The sequence below is a fragment of the Tauraco erythrolophus genome, chromosome 2, assembly GCF_009769465.1.
Source record: "Tauraco erythrolophus isolate bTauEry1 chromosome 2, bTauEry1.pri, whole genome shotgun sequence".
Lineage (NCBI taxonomy): Eukaryota > Metazoa > Chordata > Aves > Musophagiformes > Musophagidae > Tauraco > Tauraco erythrolophus.
Genome location: NC_141466.1, coordinates 60,351,252 through 60,368,622, shown reverse-complemented (window position 1 = coordinate 60,368,622; position 17,371 = coordinate 60,351,252). Strand labels below are relative to the sequence as shown.

The 17,371-nt window shown below is 42.0% G+C and overlaps 1 protein-coding gene across 1 annotated transcript; it reads left to right on the top strand.

Moving 5' to 3' along the window:
* Positions 1-2,611: 2,611 nt before the first annotated feature.
* On the top strand, positions 2,612-16,599 carry LOC104382425 (uncharacterized). The gene is made up of 22 exons (XM_086625458.1): positions 2,612-2,634; positions 2,887-2,939; positions 4,271-4,363; positions 7,077-7,204; positions 7,886-8,029; positions 8,703-8,786; positions 9,332-9,499; positions 9,568-9,664; positions 9,761-9,984; positions 10,812-10,965; positions 11,041-11,249; positions 11,336-11,453; positions 11,624-11,829; positions 12,291-12,408; positions 13,094-13,263; positions 14,064-14,137; positions 14,215-14,342; positions 15,159-15,348; positions 15,781-15,922; positions 16,190-16,286; positions 16,427-16,505; positions 16,596-16,599. The coding sequence occupies exons 1-22, from the start codon at positions 2,612-2,614 to the stop codon at positions 16,597-16,599; spliced, it is 2,703 nt and encodes a 900-aa protein (XP_086481584.1).
* Positions 16,600-17,371: the final 772 nt, after the last annotated feature.

Here is a 17,371-nt window from a genome sequence, read left to right as displayed (position 1 = left end):
ATGTGTAATGCTTTCAGTATCGCTGTGATAAGGCTGAGCCATAGCAGGACCACTGCAATTCTCCTCCCGTGCCAGTATACTCTTCCCTAGTGCTAGCCACCACAATCCTGTTTAAATTGCAAGAAGTGAATAAGGCATCTCCAGGATGCTGCTTTGTCCTGTAATCATAGCATGCAAGCCTTCTTCCTTAGATATAAGGAAGAAACTTTTTACATTGAAGCTGGTGTGGCACTGGAACAGGTTGTCCAGAGAAGTTGTGGATGCCCCATCCCTGGAAGTGTTCAAGGCCAGGTTGGGTGAGGCTTTGAGCAACCTGGTGTAGTGGAGGGTTTCCCTGCCCATGGCAGGGGGGCTGGAACTAGATGATCTTTGAGGTCCCTTCCAACCCTAACCATTCTATGATTCTATGATTAATGGAAACATAGCTAGAATCTCTCTGGAGTGGAAAAGCATGAGCAACCTTGACACTTACCATATAATTAGTATGATGGGCTTGCCAACAGTAGAGATCTTCTTTAAATGTCAGGCAGAGTTGATGCAAGCTAGAAGAAATCTCAGGTAATTCCCTGGTGGTACCTAAAATCAGGTTCTGGAAAAGTGTAAGAACCTTTTTATGCTATTATAAAATTACATTGCACAGTGAAATAAAGCCATAACTCAAATGGTCTCCACTCCAACAATAATAAACAGGGATGTGTTAGCCAATATTTAAGCCCTGACTGCCTGATTATGGCTTTATTTATTATTATAATCCATTATTTATACAGTGCCCTTGGTAGATAGTGCTTCTCAAGAAAACTCCCTGTAAAGCTAAAAATTTACCAGATAGGGAATTTCAGAAGGAAACAACAGCTGCACAAACCAGTTGGGAATAAAACTTGGTTTTGGGGTGAAATCCAACATCTTGGAGCACGGCAAACTTACATTCAATTAATTTTGTGACACTCTTGAAGATATAGGAGTGGTGCAGTAAGGATACCCGTGATAAACAGCATAAATACCTACGTCTGTCTAAAAGGACCCTGTGTAATGTTTGTTAGGTTTGAGAACAAACTCGGAATACCTGTCGCTGCACCGGCTGCGCGCTCGGGAAGGTGCCGCGGGCCGGAGGGAGCGGGCTGGGCAGCCCGGCCGGAGGGTCTCAGGCTCCCTCTCGAGGGCATCGGTGTCAATTACAAATAAATCCTCCAGCTCCGCTGCTCTCACAGCCTTTACACGCACAAAAGAAGGAGCAAACCCCGAATGTTACAGGCATAAGCCTAGGATGAAAGGATTCCCCATTTAAGGTTAGTCTAGACAGGAAATAGAGAGGGAGGGAGGGAGGGAGGGATGCGGACAATTCTGACTGCTTGTTAGGAAACACTGCCGAGTGACATGGGTTAACATGCACGATGTTCCTTATGTCCTGCTAAACTTGCTAGAAAATACACAGGTCCACAAAGAAAACAGGGAAATCAGAGCAATATTTTATCCGTGAAAGAGATGAAATTGTCATTGCCACAAGGGAAGTGCGGCTTTCAGAGTTAAGGATGTATTTGCACAGTGACTGACAGCTGAATTGAATGATGACCGAGGCAAAGAGTATTGAATTCTAGCACCCTTTATTACATACAATAATAAACCAACGTTGCAGCTATGATTGTTTATGCTACTGATGTTGCTATATTTACACACAAACAGCACTCGACGCTTACAGAAAATGTGAACAGACACCACAGCAACCCCTTTTCTCACCAAGTGGCCTGGCCACCTTCTGACCACCAACATTTCAGCTCAGCAGCCCCAGGGACATCATGCCCCATGCATCACCTATGGTGACCAGAGTACACTCACACTGATGACAATGGGAAATCGTCACTGATCTGGACCCCAGGCCACAGGTGTAATTTCTCTGTATTCAGCACGCAGCGAAGGCAGGGTCCTTTCTTCCAATCTGTGGTCAGATCCACTCCTCCACAGTTTTTGAGTTAATTTTCCCCAAATTCAGGGGTGATTTCTGGTCCTGGTGTCCCATAGGTCACCCAGTGAGATGGTTCTTCATTTAGTTTGTGATACCCATCAGTCTCCAGCTGGGTTCCCTTTTACCCTTAGTTTTGATCAATTACCTTTAAGATCAACAAGCTCTTCCCTTTTTTGTTGTACCAACTGCCTTAAAGCTGCAGTTTACACATTTGCCTCTAGCAGACTTCAGCTGTCTGAGGAAGGCTATGCAAAATCCTCCACAGAGGAGACAGGGTGAAGAGAAGTAATTCTGAAACAATAAACTACCATATGATTTACCGGAACAGCACCAATTGTCCTACTGCTCCATAACAACCAGCTAGTTGGGAGCTGGCAACCATCAAAATGGGAGAACCTGGGGACCTAGGTAGCAGCAGATTGATCAGCAAAGCAAATGAACAGGTGACATGAATTGAAGGTGTGTAGTTAGGAGGGTAAACAGCTGAAAATGAGTTTCATCAGTATAAAGGTGGCAGCCTTTTTATTTAACCCAAGACTCTGAGAAGTCAGGAAGGCTTTGATTTCTATGCAAAACTGATGAAGGAGATTTTTGTTTGTATGTGTCTATAAGAGGAAAAAGCACCACAGGTAGAGGCTCAGCAAGTGCACAATGAAGCTGAATCTGGTGCAGAGGTGAGAGTATCATGGGTGCTAAACATAAATGGTCTTACCTAAGGCATCAAATGTATCAACTTCTCTGATTTACCTTTCCTGATTTTCTAGTGGTGACTGAGGAAATCCTGCTTTGCAATTTCCAAGTCTAGGCCTGTAGCTCTAAACTTAAAAACACTTTAATATCTAGACTAGAAATTTCAGAGCACAGAAATTTGTTAACAAGCTGTTGTCACAGCTGAAGCTGTAGCTAATGACTGTCTTCTCTTGCAGGTTATTCCTAATAGGGATATTAATCTCTGAAGCATGGACCCAACAGAGATCAGGTAATGCTGCTGTAAATTGCTTTCACTAGGCTTTTTCAGAAGTGATATCTGTGTTTGTGTCTGTATGTTTCAGAAGAGTCTGAACCTCTTGTGGCAGCCATACTTGCATGTTTTTCTGAGAAACTCCAAGCATAGCTGTCTGTTCATAACTACTCGCAGCCACTCTTTAGGTTTGTGTACCATTGTATTAAATGTTTCTACCTTTTCTCACTCAGGTGAATTAATAGAGACTTTATTGTTGTTCTTGTTTTCTTGGCCTAGTTATTGCTATTGGCCATACAATATGTAAGGTCTTTTAAATACTAAAGATATCAGTGCTTTGCCTGAGGAGAAAGTTTTCTTAACAAAAACTCCTGATTGCTTTAACTTCTTACAAAACAGAGCTGGTTGCGGAACAGCAGATACAGAGAGCTGATTCTAGGACTGACTGCTCTACTCAGTGTTAGTGCTGTATAAACATGTTAGTATTTACCAAAGATCAAAATAAAGAGATACTGAAAGAGGTTTTGTCCAGCTTGGAGCTTCTGCACTCAACCAAGTTGGTATCTTGGAATATGGGCAGAATAATGTTGTGTTTGCCAGCATCTGTCTGATGTTCCCTAGGATGGCCATCTCTGACATGGGAGTTGCATCTCTGGTTAACTTAAGGGTATAGTGCTGAACTCTCTAGAAAAAAAGCATCCTCACAGCCCTTGAAATGCACTATTACTATAAAAGGTCTAGTTGATATTAGCTCACTATGCCATAGAAACTTCTGTTTGAAACCACAAATCCCAGTTTATTAGAAATACACATCAAATGAAAAGTCTTCTCTGGTCTTTAGTCCTATATTTAGCATAGTTGGTACCTGTTTCCTACCTTTTAAGAGGTTTAGCAGTCATAGTCTGGGGGGTTTGTGGTTTGTTTGGTTGAGTTGTTTGAGTCTTAGGGTTGCTTTTTTCTTTTTTCGAGAAGGTGGGGGACTTTATTGTTCTGGTTTATTCCATTTAAGGTGTTCAGATTGGGACTGCCAATTTAGTACTTTTTTGACCCTATTCTAGAATCCTATTTCCATGACTGGCTGTTGCAGGTAGTGTTTCCAGCTGATCAGACACAGTTACTTCTGGAATACTAATTTCAGGGCTGTCTTTTCTCCTGGAAATATTGCCAGTTTAAAAAAAAAAAAAAAACAAACAAACAAAAAACAAATCTGTAACACCCTCCTGACTAGAGATGCTGGAATATGACTGTCATAATGCTGACCTTATAAAGCAATTTGGGAAGCAACAAATTTCTGCTTGTATGTTACCTTTAATCCCTTTCTTACTAGCCTTTCAATACATTCAACACAGGACCCATGAGTTCGGAGTGCTTGGGGAATCTTTTGCGTATAACACTGAGTGCAGAATATTTTGAGGACAAGTACTTATCTTTTTCAGTTGTTGGTAAGTTGATATAGAAGAACCTGGAAAGGGAATTACCCATGGTGACATGTTTAAAATTCTCTGAGGTCCTCCTATACTAGAATTCCCTGGATTATTCTAAGATTGCAGAGCTTAGTAGGTTGAACCTCATTGTAAGTAAAGCCAAATGCTACCTTTACTTCTGTATAACCTATCTTGTAGTCTTGTTGTGTGATAACTTAGCCATGGTTAGGCCTAACATCGCTGTCAAATTGAAATGCACATGGTAGTTTCTAGGCATGTTAGTCCTGGCGGATTTCCTTCCTGGTAAAACTATTCCCCAGAAAGAGTGCATACTACTCTGAAAATTCACTCGTTGAAGCTGGCACCCTATTATTGATTTTGCACTAGTGGCTTTCTACCTTCTTTGCTGACAGCTGACGGACCTGATGGAGGCATATAAAATCTTAATGAAGTTAAGAAAAATTAGCTGGACCCTCTGGCTATGGGCTTAGTAATCAACAAGTGGTGCATTTGAATGAAAAGCACCACAGAGTGCCCTGGAAGGGTGGAGTGAGGTAACTTTTGGGCTATAAATATCATCAGGTGTAAGATTATATGTATAAAATGTAAGTAAGCTCAACCTTGAACTCGCTCTCTATGCTAGTTAGCTGTCTAACTAGATATAGTCCATGACATCCATAGCATAACATCCATTTCTAGAATGTTAAACTTGTGTGTAAAAACCTGCTTAATATATGTTCTTTGTTCAGGCATCCTCATCTATACATAAAGGCATTCTGCAATTGGGATATGTACAGCTTAAAAGTATAAAGCAATTATTTTTAGAAGAAAAAAAACGAACAACTAAAACACAAAACCAAAAAGCCGAAAACCACAAAGACAGCTTTGTTGCCTGAAAATATCCAAGCTAAGCTTTAGTGTGCTCATCATTTTGGTACGACTCCTGAAGAGACTCTGGCCAGGCAGGCGTCAGAGAGAAACATGGATCTGTGCCAGCTGCAGATCAGACTTCTGATGTTGCTAGATTATTGTTGTCTGTCAATCCTGACAACTGATGACCCAACTGACTGTTCTGTGCTTACTGGGGGTTTTGCCCCTTTAGGATTTAATATCTTTCTATATTGGTGAATGTTTTTTTTATCTTCAGTCCTTGAGTCTCTCTTGTTCCCTGTCCTGCTCACTCGTTGATTTTGCCTTTCTTACTTTCTAAGACTTTTATAGACTTTGTTACAGATTTTTTTTCATGACTTTGAAGTTCTCTTATGTCTGAGCCCAGGGCATGCAGCTGGGCCATATTGGAGCAAGATTAGCTGAACTCTGGGGCAAAGGCAGGTTGCACAGGGAGCTTGCAAAACAAGTATTATCATAGGATGGTTTAGGCTGGAAGGGATCTCAAAGATCATCTATTTCCAACGCCCCTGCCATAGATGGGGACACTTTCCACTAGAACAGGTTGCTCAAAGCCTCATCCAACCTGGCCTTGAACACTTCCAGGGATGGGGAAGCCACAATGTCTCTCGGCAACCTGTTCCAATGTTTCACCACCTTCAATGTAAAAAATTTCTTCCATAGATCTAATAGAAGTCTATCCTCTTTCAGTTTAAAGCCATTGCCTCTTGTCCTATCACTACACACCCTTGTAAAAGGTCATTCTCTAGCTTTCTTGTAGGCCCCCTTTAAGTACTGGAAGGCTGCTATAAGGTCTCCCTGGAGCCTTCTCTTCTCCAGGCTGAATAGTGCCAACTCTCTCAGCCTGTCTTTATAGGAGAAGTGCTCCAGCCCTTGGATCATCTTCGTGGCCCTCCTCTGGAACTGCTTCAACAGCTCTGTGCCCTTATTGTGTTTTGGGCCCCAGAGCTAAACGCAGTATTCCAGGTGGAGTTTCATAAGAGCAGAGTAGAGGGGCAGAATCCCCTCCCTCAACCTGCTAGCCACACTTCTTTGGATGCAGCCCAGGATACAGTTGGCTTTCTGTGCTGTCAGTGCACATTGTTGGCTCATGTTGAGCTTCTCATCAACCAGCACCTCCAAGTCCTTCTTAGGGCTGTTCTCAATCCATTCTCCATCCAGCCTGTATTTGTGCTTGGGATTGCTCCAACCCATGTGCAAGACCTTGCACTTGGCCTTGTTGAACTTCATTAGGTTCTCACAGACCCATCTCTCAAGCCTGATAAGGTCCCTCTGGATAGCATCCCTTCCCTCCAGCATGTTGACCATACCACACAGCTTGATGTTGTCAGCAAACTTGCTGAGGTTGCACTTGATCCCACTGTTCATGTTGCCATCAAAGATGTTAAACAGGACTGGCCCCAGTACTGTCCCTGAGGAACACCACTCATCATTGGCCTCCACTTGGACATCAAGCTGTTGATCAAAATTCTTTGTGTGACCATCCAGCTAATTCCTTATCCACTGAGCGATCCATCCGTCAAATCCATGTCTCTCCAGTTTAGAGACAAGGACGTCGTGTGGGACAGAGTCAAATGCTCTGCACAAGTCCAGGTAGATTATGTTAGTTGTTCTACTCTTATCCACCAGTGCTGTAACCCCATTGTAGAATGCTACCAAACTTGTCAGGCACGATTTGCCCTTAGTGAAGCCATGTTGGCTGCCACCTGTAACCCCCTTATTTTCCATATGGTTTCCAGGAGTATGTACTCCATGATCTTGCCAGACACAGAGGTGAGACTGACTGGCCCTCATTAATACTGTTGTTGATAATTGCCCATAGATCAATCTGGCATAGCCTGGGACCTAGATGAGGCCATGGCATCACAGTGTGGCTACACAATAACTTACAGTAATTGGAGTAACATTGAGTTTCGTGCTTCTGCACTAAGCTGCCATTCTCGCTTAGAGGTAAGTCTATAATAGTCATGTTGAATACAGTGCTGTTGCATATGACCTTTATGTGAAAGATTAACACTTCAATTTATACCTATCAATAATTTGATAAAGTCTTGAACATCTAATAGCAGAAAGCTATTTAATTCTTTTCAAATGTATCCAGAGGTATGAGACTATCCTATGGATATCACATTTGAATGTCCTTCAGTAAAGCATAGATTAACACATGAAGAAGCATATCACACATATACCCTTCAAGGGCAACTGCTTTCTCTTGGATAAGAACAGGGATTTCTGCCTGGCAGCTGTGTTGCACTCTGCTCTAGTATTTAGTATCCGACTATTTAGTGTCCGAGACACACTAGTGCATAAGCTCAAATGCTTTGGCTGCTAGTGTTGCTTGCTCACTACTACTACATCATAAAACACAAGCTATATTTTAGGGGCCTTTTTTCTGTCCAGCTCTGGAGTTATGTGAAAGGTTGAAGCCGGTCCCAAAAGTATTTATGTTGCTATGTAGCTGTACACCTATGTGCATACAGCCTGTGCAGTTAATCGAATAGAAAGCAATAATTGCTCTTCTGTGCAGAGGCTGGTGGGTGGGTTTTATAAGTTCCTTTTAGGTCACAAGGATAGGTGGTGCCTAACTAGGGAAAATCAGTCTAAGAAACGAGTGTTCCTGTGTTCATGCAGAAAGATGTGTTCACAGTAACTATAGAAATCAAAGCATCGCATACTCCTGATATGAAAAATGCTACAACTCACCTGAGAAGTGCAAGTTGCCGTTATGACCCATGGAGTCCGAGAGAGTTAGTATGTGAAAGTAACTACATGGAGGTAAGTACTGGAAGTACTTATGGGAAGGTACTTAAAGCGAGGTAAGGAGGCAAGTACTGGAAGATGTTCTCTTTAGAAGCTGATTGGATAATAGGAATGTGTGAAAGCGAATTTGAATGCCCTGCTGTGAACAGCTCACTAGTGAACGCCCAGCATGTGTGTTCAGTTTAGTGATTCATTTATATTATGCTTATATAGCTACTAACCAACATTAATAGCCAATAAAGGTGTGAAATAGCATTCAAAATGTTGAACTAATGGATTGAATTCACTGAATGTTGCCCTAACAAATCTTATTTGAAATAATAACAGAAATGTGTACCTTCTGAAGGAAGTTTCCCCACTGAATTTGCTGGGGAGAAGATGGGGGAGGAGAGGGAAAGAACTCTGCTTTGAAGAGCATATGGGCTTTAACTGGAAGTAGAAATGGGAAGATATGCTAAAAATAAAAGGAACCTGGAACCAAGTGGACTATAGATAGTGCACCATGCATGATGGCATTTTATGCCTTTTTTTTTTACTTGAAGATGGTAGAAACCTCCCTGTAGGAAATGCTAGTCTCCCTTCTCAATCCTATAATGTTCTGAAAGTATTGAAAAAGACTTACAGGGTGTTGGAGACAAGTAGACAAGTGCCACCAGCAAACTCCATACGGAGGCTTTTTTCCCTTTAGGTTTCTGTCAGGAAGGAGGTTCCACAGACTGTGAAAGACTTCATTCAAGATGAACCTGAGGACTGGACTCTTGCCTTTTCAGAGGTAAAACTACAGATTTCCGTCTAAGGCTAGTGCTACTTCTGGCACAACAGCCTTCTATTCTATGGCCGCACAGTATAAAATGTCCTTTCAAAAAGCGCTGAAGTAGAAAAAGCAAAACTTTTGTACCAAGCGTTTTTAGCATAGGGATTTCACGCATTACAAATAGACTGCTGTAGGCCATATCTCCAAGGAAGAAAGGGAAACTGATTGCTCAAAAAGCCTAGAAATTGTCTTTAGGCAAGAGGTTATACAACAAAAACTGTCTCTAAGACCCCATGGCCCAGAAGCGAACTTCAGATAAGCTTTTTTCTTCTTAGATCCTTTATTTGTAATGTAGCAGTGGAGTTAACCTCTTATGCTCTTAATACAGAAATTTTTCTGAATGTGAGCGCCTGAGCAGGGGAAAGCTAACGGGGTATCCCACTGGAAGTTTTTAAAATAAAGCAATAAAACTGCTGGGCAATTCAATACAATAAATCATTCAATATAATAAATCAGTTAATTTAAACAGCGTATTTAAATTGTTGATGAATTTCTCTGGGTAGGCAAAAGCAGGAAAAGCCTCAATATGGCAGATAGTGTTTCATCAGCCAGAAGAAAAAAAGGCTCTGCTTGTGAGAGATGCTTGGAGTGCAGGCTATGGACTCAACACCACAGACACCAGGGTTCTGCTGCGAATACCATACACTGCTGAGCAAATTCAGCTGGTCGAGGTTGGTATGCTCACTCTGGCCCAGTAAGCTGCCAGGGCATGTAGGTCTAACCAGGTCTTTTCCTACAGGCTCAGGGAATTACCTTTTCCGCAGTGAGGTCAAGTACATTTTACAAACAGCGATGGATGATCCTGATGGTGGATACTGCTATGGCATGTCCTGTAGGTGAGAAATGTGGTACCTTACTACAACGCTTAAATGTACAGGGACTGACTTACAACTAGAGTGACTGGCTGACAGCTTTCATATCTTGTCCCTAAGATGGCGTGGACTACGCTAACAAAACAATCACGTGGACTATTCCAAAATATATTCAGCCACTCTCTGCTGGAGCAACAAGCTTTAAGGATGTGCTTGTTGAAGCTGGTGTGGATCTACACAAACTCTCTGTCAAAGAAATGGCTTCCAGAAAATATGTGTTATTGAATGACTTAAATACAATTACAATGAAGATACCAATAGGTGCAGAAGGTGGTTATTACAAGGTTAGTCATTTATGTTATGTGGCAGGTAAAGTACTCTTTGTGTTGTGTTTTGTTGTGTGGTTTTTTTTTTTCTGGGAAGGAATAATTCTTCATCCTGTTCCTTTCAAATGAAGGATGAGAGTCAAGGGGAAGAAAGGATAAATTAAAAATCCCCGAAGCCCTGAGCAAAGATAGCTCTTGTAAGCACCACTTTGTGAAGAATTTCTTTTCTTACGAAATGGACAGAATCCCGTAGAGAATTATCGATTTATCTCCTTCCTCAGGTTAACACAGAGCTTTCACCTTTTAGTCCCGACGTCACGCTCTTTGGGCACAGTTCCTAACTGGACTGTAAAGCATACATGGCTTCGGGTGTGTTTTACACAGGCCATTTAAGAGAATGGGAACAACCCATTTGTCCACCAGACTGTACGATAGTGGGACAGTCTGAGACTACATGTCTAAAGCTAGCTCCTGGGAGTGAACTGAATCCCAGGCAAATGTTGTAGCAACTGGACTTCAAAGGAAGTTGCAAGAGGAGCCCTTTCACTGGTGAAATAGTCTCCTGCTGCTTTGAAACTTGGAAGTGGGGGACAATTTTCAAGAGGAATTCTTCTGAGCTAATCTAAACTCTTCGATTAAAATAGAGCCCATAATAGTGATACAGCAAGTGCCACTTATGGATTCATGATTCCTCATAGTTGTCTGTTTTGCAGATTTCTTTCCCGATATAAAAGCAAGGACACAGAGCTCATAAGGAAAGTTGTTTGGAGCTGTAGCTGAACTTGAGATGCTACAATAAAACTTTAAAGTCATGTTATACTAAAGAGTATTGATTTGAAATTTAGACTTCTGTGAGCAGTGGACTGCATGGGACAAAATATGCCATCAACCTGTTCTTGGAACATCAGTGGGAAGATAACAAATGGGGACTAACCAAACATACTATCATCAAGGAAATAGAAACATCATTTGAACAAGTAGAACTTGCTATTATCAACAGTAAGTAGCCTAACATTGAACTTGCTGAAGGTTTTGGCACCAATAAGAGCTTACTGTTACTGTGTTCCTTTTCAGACTCAAATCTGAGTGGGCGGATAATGAATGTGACAGTGGGAATGTTCCTCTCAGATGTGGAGCTTGTGAACTTAACCATTGAGGGAGTAACTGTTGCTGTGCCTGATGCTGTTCAGCATGGGTACCTAACACGTGAGATCAGATACGCTAATGGAAGTAAAGCCTATGGAATACAAGTACTATTTGATGCACCAAGCATTAAGAAAGAGGTGTGTACTAAGACACTGCAGCATACTGTGGAATAGAAATAATGATATCACTTGGTAATTTTTATTTCTAAATATTATTTTCCTAGTACATGGGAGCGGAAATGAGAGCATACACCCTGAACGTCACGCTTGTATTCATAATCCGTCCAACAAGTGAGACCTTTGCTGTCCCAGTCACAACAGTGTCTGCTGTTAAAGACGCAGGTAAACTAGTGGAACTTGAGCAAAACTGTACTGATCTGGCTGCAACTAACCTAGCTGTGAATTCAGTTGTTAACCAGGCTAACTTTGGTCAGGGGTACTGTCAGTTCTAAATAGCCCTGTTGAACTCTGATGGTAGCTAGCATGCTGGCTGACTCTTGACTACATTACAGTACTGCCCAGTGCAAGAGGATTTTGTGATGGGAGGAACCTTCATCTCATTATCACTCGTGGGAATGTGGACCAAAACTGGCTACCCTTCATCTCAGACTGGCACCTGACCCCAGAGCATGGGCTGCAGTACAGCTACAGCCTGAGGGACAATGGCACTCACTTGGCAATCTCTGTCCCTTTCCTTTCTGCCTATGTGAGCTATGAGGTAAGGATGCCAGCAGGTAGCAATTAAAAAGCATGCTATAGCTGTGAGACACAAACATGACACATTATGTCCTTGGAGGTCATAGAACAAACTTCCCTTTGAGATAGGCTTCAGAAGAGTAATGGAGGATGATTTTCTGCCCTCGGAAGAACATTTTAATCTTTTTTCTGGTTAAAACTGGCAGAAGTAGTCATAAAAAAAAATACGTTCTGCAAGCACTTTAAGGACGAGCTATCTTTAATGGCAATTGTATGTGCAATTGTACTGTGCTCTATGGCAAAACAACTGAAAAAAGTTCATTGTGTCAGCTGCCAGATTTTAAAAAAAAGTCTCCTGTGGATTTGACATTGATCAAGCACCATTACCTTTGGCTTGTGATAACCTGCCTTCTTAGTTTTTGCATACTTTTGTTGAAGAGTGTGTCTTTATTCTCTTATTTAACCTGCAATTGTCATCTCTAGGATTTTCATACCTTGGGAATAAAGGCTTCACTCCACTTATCCCTGAAGGATGGCATGACCTTGACTAACAAGAGGGACTTCTCAGTTTCCTGCAGATTTTCACCTTCAGAGCTAATACGTAATAACATGCTGGGGATTAGCTGTTAATGCCCTTTGAGTTGCATAACTAAGTCACACAAGCCCATGCAGTCTGAAACGTTTCTAGAGTTTGTACTTTTGTGATACTCTATCTGCCTGTCAGATTTTCTACAAAGTAATATGCTACAAGGCAAGACAAATAACAGACTGGAGTGACTATTCTGTCTAGTACAGGAGAGGGGAAAGGAGGTGGGAAACTCTACTTATCCTCACACCTCCAAAATTGTGAAGTGCTTAGAGGGGTTTTGGGGTTGTTTGGGAGTTTTTGCTTTGAGTGGGTTGTATTTTTGTTTTGGTTGGGATTTTTTTTGGAGGTTGGGGGGAGGGAGGGAGGCAGGGTCAGGGGTAGGAAGGGTTAACTTATAAGTTAGTCATTCCAAAGCTACTCATCTGGATTTAATATATTGAATATCTCAGCTAGAAAAATCCCTTTGGGAGGGATGAGACTTCCAAGGAGGAAAAAGGTGAATGAAATCAGACTTGCACCTATATAGTGCTTGAAAATCAAGTTTTAGTGCTGAAGAGAGTCTTACTTAAAACTTAATCCTCATGACCTGTCAAAACACTTGCTAGCAAATCTATGAAGAACCTCTTTGTTGTGCTGAGCTACAGAATAAAGGAGCTTGAGTCCTGATTTGTGTAGAAAACTTTATTTTCTCTTTCAGAGTGCCTGCCCAATGGCACTGTGGTTATTACTGCAGTGAAACTGGTAGGAATTGCAGGCCTGGACACCAACCTGTTTGTCTTGAGGGACAGACAGTGCAAACCCAGTCTAGTGACAGAGAAGACTGCAACCTTCAAGTTCAATGTGAACACTTGTGGAACAAGTAGAAAGGTAAGGGCTTAGTCACATGAAGTTTATTCTGCTTTGGGGTAGGGCTGTTACTAGAACTGGCAGAGGAGCAGAGTTGAGCAGAAGCTGCAAGAAGGTCACAGCTGACTTTTTGATAAGTAGTATATCTGTACTCCTTTTCTGAAGAGACTAAATTCGGTTTGGCAGAAGTTCTTACTTGGTAGAAGCTCTTACTTGGTAAAAGCAGTTTTCAAGGCCAGAGGTGCTTTCTGAAGCTAGCCTTCAGTTTGACACCTCTGAATTGTTTAGTCAGGGATTTGAATGTGAGTTTACACTGTTGATATGTACTCATTTGCTGTCCAAAAGCTGGTTAGGTCTTGCTAATGACTACCTGGCCCAAGACTGGAGTCAGTCCTGTTCCTGCCACCTGTGTGCTGCGTAAATAGAAAACAGACAAAACAACAAAGAATCAGATCATGCTCTAATTCAGGTCACGACAAAAGCAGCTTACTTCTGCGAGTGTTGCATTTTGTGTTAGACACTGATTCTGTCAACAGAAACAACCAATCTCTTATGCCCAGTGCACTCCTTTCTGGGATGTTACATCATGTTCAAGGTATTGTTAACCAATAATCTGTTTCTTCTTGACTGTGGCATAGCTGTTGGCTGTAGTCAGCTTTAGTTCAGTAGGCATAGGGCTGCTGGCCAGTAACTTCTGGTTATTCCCGAGCATGCTGAGCTCAGGGCAATCTGCCAGTCAAGTAAAGGGCTGTGGATATTGTGTCAAAACCAAAGTAAACTTTAATGTAACTGTCCTGTTTGTAATGATGTGTATCTTTCAGTTCAATAGCACAACTATGACATATGAAAACGATGTACTTTATTTCAGACGTGGCAGTGATACACCAGTATACCAGTAAGTGTCATTCCCTAAAAGAAGGTTGTCCAAGGTATTTTGATTTCTAAAACCTGATGTTAAAACTCTTCCCTCAGACTAAAATTTGTATGCTCGTATGCAATCAAGCAGACTGTTGATATCCGATACGAATCTAAGAAGAACCCACCACCCAGTATTAAGCCAGGGTTTGGCTCTCTTGGTCTTTCATTGAAGCTTTTCAAAGGTAAAGTTTATAATTAGACATGGTAGTCTAACTTATGATTTATGATGTAATGGTTGAGGTTTGAAGGGACCTCTGAAAGTCATTTTGTCCAATCCCCCCTGCTCAAGCAGGACTACCTAGAGCAAGTTGCCCAGGACCATGTCCAGATGACTTTTTAATATTTTCAAGGATAAAGGAGAAACTTCTTTAAGGTCTCTAACGGTGATTTTCTACTCCAGAATGCAGTACAAATGGTCAAGTATCTATGGTGGATCAGACATACACTTGTGTCATCACTGATACAAAAGTGGTTTTCCTGCTTGGTCTGGGCATGCTAAAAGTTGTGTAGTAGATATGGTAGCTTCTCTCCTCTATCAACTCCCTAGGTGTTGCCAAGCAGTTAGTACTGATCAACATAACTGTAACCTATGTCAGAGGAGGAAGCTACGTGTAATACTGCTGTAACATGGTAACTACACTGGAAAAAAAGGGCTAGCTGAAGCCTGAATCAAACCCTCAGCCAGGCTGGAGTGGTCCTGATGCACTTTTATAATTTTTGGAGTATCTTTCTAGAGACAGTTTTGAATAAGCGCTCCAATGGGTTTTTCAGAAGGAGGCATGGCTTTCTTCTGGATCCTCGGAGCCAAGGAATTAAGTTCAGATCTTTACTTTCATTACCAGTTCTTATTTTTCTACCATCCTGTCCCTGTTTGCTGACATCCATATGCTCTCCCAGATTTTATTGTTACTGTGCCAGAGCAAATGGTGGTGGAAGCAGAGAGTTCATGAATACTTGGAATGCAAAAAGGAAACTTTAACATCAATACTCTCTTCTAGAGAAATCCTATTCAGAGCCCTATCAGGAATGGGAATATCCTGTGGTAAAATACCTGAGGGAGGCACTGTATTTTGAAGTTGAATTGCTCCAGCCTGAAGACGCGAGACTGGAACTAAACCTGGATGACTGTTGGGCTACAAACTCCCAAAGCCAGGACAGCCTCCCACAATGGCCCATCCTTATAAATGGGTAAGGAGGGCTTTCATCCTGTATTTGGTAACTGTTCAGCACAAGGCCCCTTACCTTAGGTGGGAGGAAAGGGGAAGAGGACACAAGTCAGCTTTGGATGCATTGTTTGACCCTAATGGGCAATTGCTGCTAGGCCATGGAGTGCATATTGGTGTCAGCACAGTAGGCATGCCTTCTGCTGACAGCAGGTCATGGACGTGGCCAGAAGTGCTTGTAGTTAAGAGCTTCCAGCTGGAAAGAAAGAACAAGAAGCAACTCTGACTGTGGCCAAAGGCAAGGACTGCGAATGGGGAGGCTCTATTCATACCCCTATGGCCTGAGGAAAACAGAGAAGGAAGCTCCTTCGTAGTCCGTTTCCTTGATTTGTTTAAAGATCTGTTTGTAGGGATGAAGGTTCAAATTAAATACATTTTCTTTCACTTTCCCAAAAAGGTGTGTAAACATTGAAGACTCCTACAGAACAGTCTTCCACGAAGTTAACTATAGTCACAGAGTAAAACTACCTCAGCACCTAAAGAGATTTGAAGTGAGGATGTTCACCTTTGTACAAGGCACAACTATGTTACAAGAGCAGGTGAGACATCTCTGTGGTGAGTCGTGTGCTGTTGGCAGTCCCCATGCATGAGCCTGGAACGGTGTGTGCAGCAAATGCTGTGGAACATCTTAGCTAGCCAGGTGCTGCCTGGAGCTACTGGTCACCTCCTTGAAGGCACAGCACTATAACAATAGTAAATATAGCCCCTCAGTTGTTCAGATCACCTCCTTTGGGGGTCAGTACACATAGCAGATGTTTGCCAAATAAGACTCCCCTACACATAATATAAATATTTTTATCTTTTAGCTCTATTTTCACTGCAGTGTGGTGATCTGCAGTGCTATGCAACAGCCTTCAGTCTTTCTTCGTCCAAGGAGATGTAATTCTGGGAAAAGCAGACTTGGTAAGAAAACAGGCACTTCTCAAGTCACTGGTGAACCTCTGCTTGATGTCATGGCACGTGCTCTCAGGAGCTGTCAGATGACAGACTCACAGTCCTAGCATGTGCTGTACAGAAAATTAAAAGCTGAAATGTCTCACTAGACCGCAGCGCAGAAACACATCCACGTGGGCAGGTGTCCTCGGGAGCAGTGCTTGTTAGGAAGGAAAAGGACTACCAGAGGTTAGTGTCAATCTTAAATTACCCTGCTGAAATACCAAGTGTACTGCTATTGTAACATAAGACTCCTGTATGTCTTTCTTCTCCCTGTAGGTGAATACGCTGAATTTTGACTGAGACAAAACAACTATTTAGTTTTATGAAGTTGCAGTTAGGTGGCCTAAGCAAGCACAGCCTGCACACACTCACAAGTAAGAACATCTCAAAAGTATTTACTGGGAAGATACACTGATGGTTTCTACTGATAAACGAGTCAGCTAACCAGTCTGAATGTATCATTAAGTCCAGTGTGTTGCTCTCTTGTGTTCCTCTATGCTGTCGAACTCTTTCGTGTGACTTACATAGGACCTAGACCGCTCGGTTAACATGTCCAAAACTTGTGTCTAGTCACTTTGCAGCTGGAATTGTCTCTTTTGGGGTAGGGGGAGGAAGGTGGCAACAGGTGTGAAGTCAATTGTAAATCACTTTGGGCTTTTTTTTTTTTAAAAGCTTTGGTATGAACAAAGGGAGCTTAATGTCAGTAAGAGAAAGTGTTTTTTGAAGCAAGATTAGGATTAACATGAGTAATCTTGTAGTGGCTATTGATAGAAAAGCTGTAAACTGTGGATCTCACAGGAGTATTGTAGCTCTGCAATGTCAAGTTGCCTTCCCTAGTTGGGGGGGAAATCTCTCACAGGTAGCATCAGTGACTCTGCTTAGCTGAGTATGCTGTCAGCCTAAATGAAAAAAGCTTTTAGTGAAGACTTGTAGCAGTAGTAGTAGTGATAATACACAGACTCTATCCACAATGTGTTAAGGTTTCTTACTAGAGAACATGATGCTTAGGAGCTCCTATCTTTTTTTTTTTTTAATGGGAGGAAAATTTCTTG

Bases quoted from the DNA above. Each gene is read 5' to 3' on its own strand.
- LOC104382425 (XM_086625458.1), top strand. From the start codon at position 2,612: ATGAAGCTGAATCTGGTGCAGAG. The intron at 9,500-9,567 runs GTTGGTATGCTC...CTTTTCCTACAG, and splicing joins AGCAAATTCAGCTGGTCGAG to GCTCAGGGAATTACCTTTTC. The intron at 11,454-11,623 runs GTAAACTAGTGG...ACTACATTACAG, and splicing joins GTCTGCTGTTAAAGACGCAG to TACTGCCCAGTGCAAGAGGA.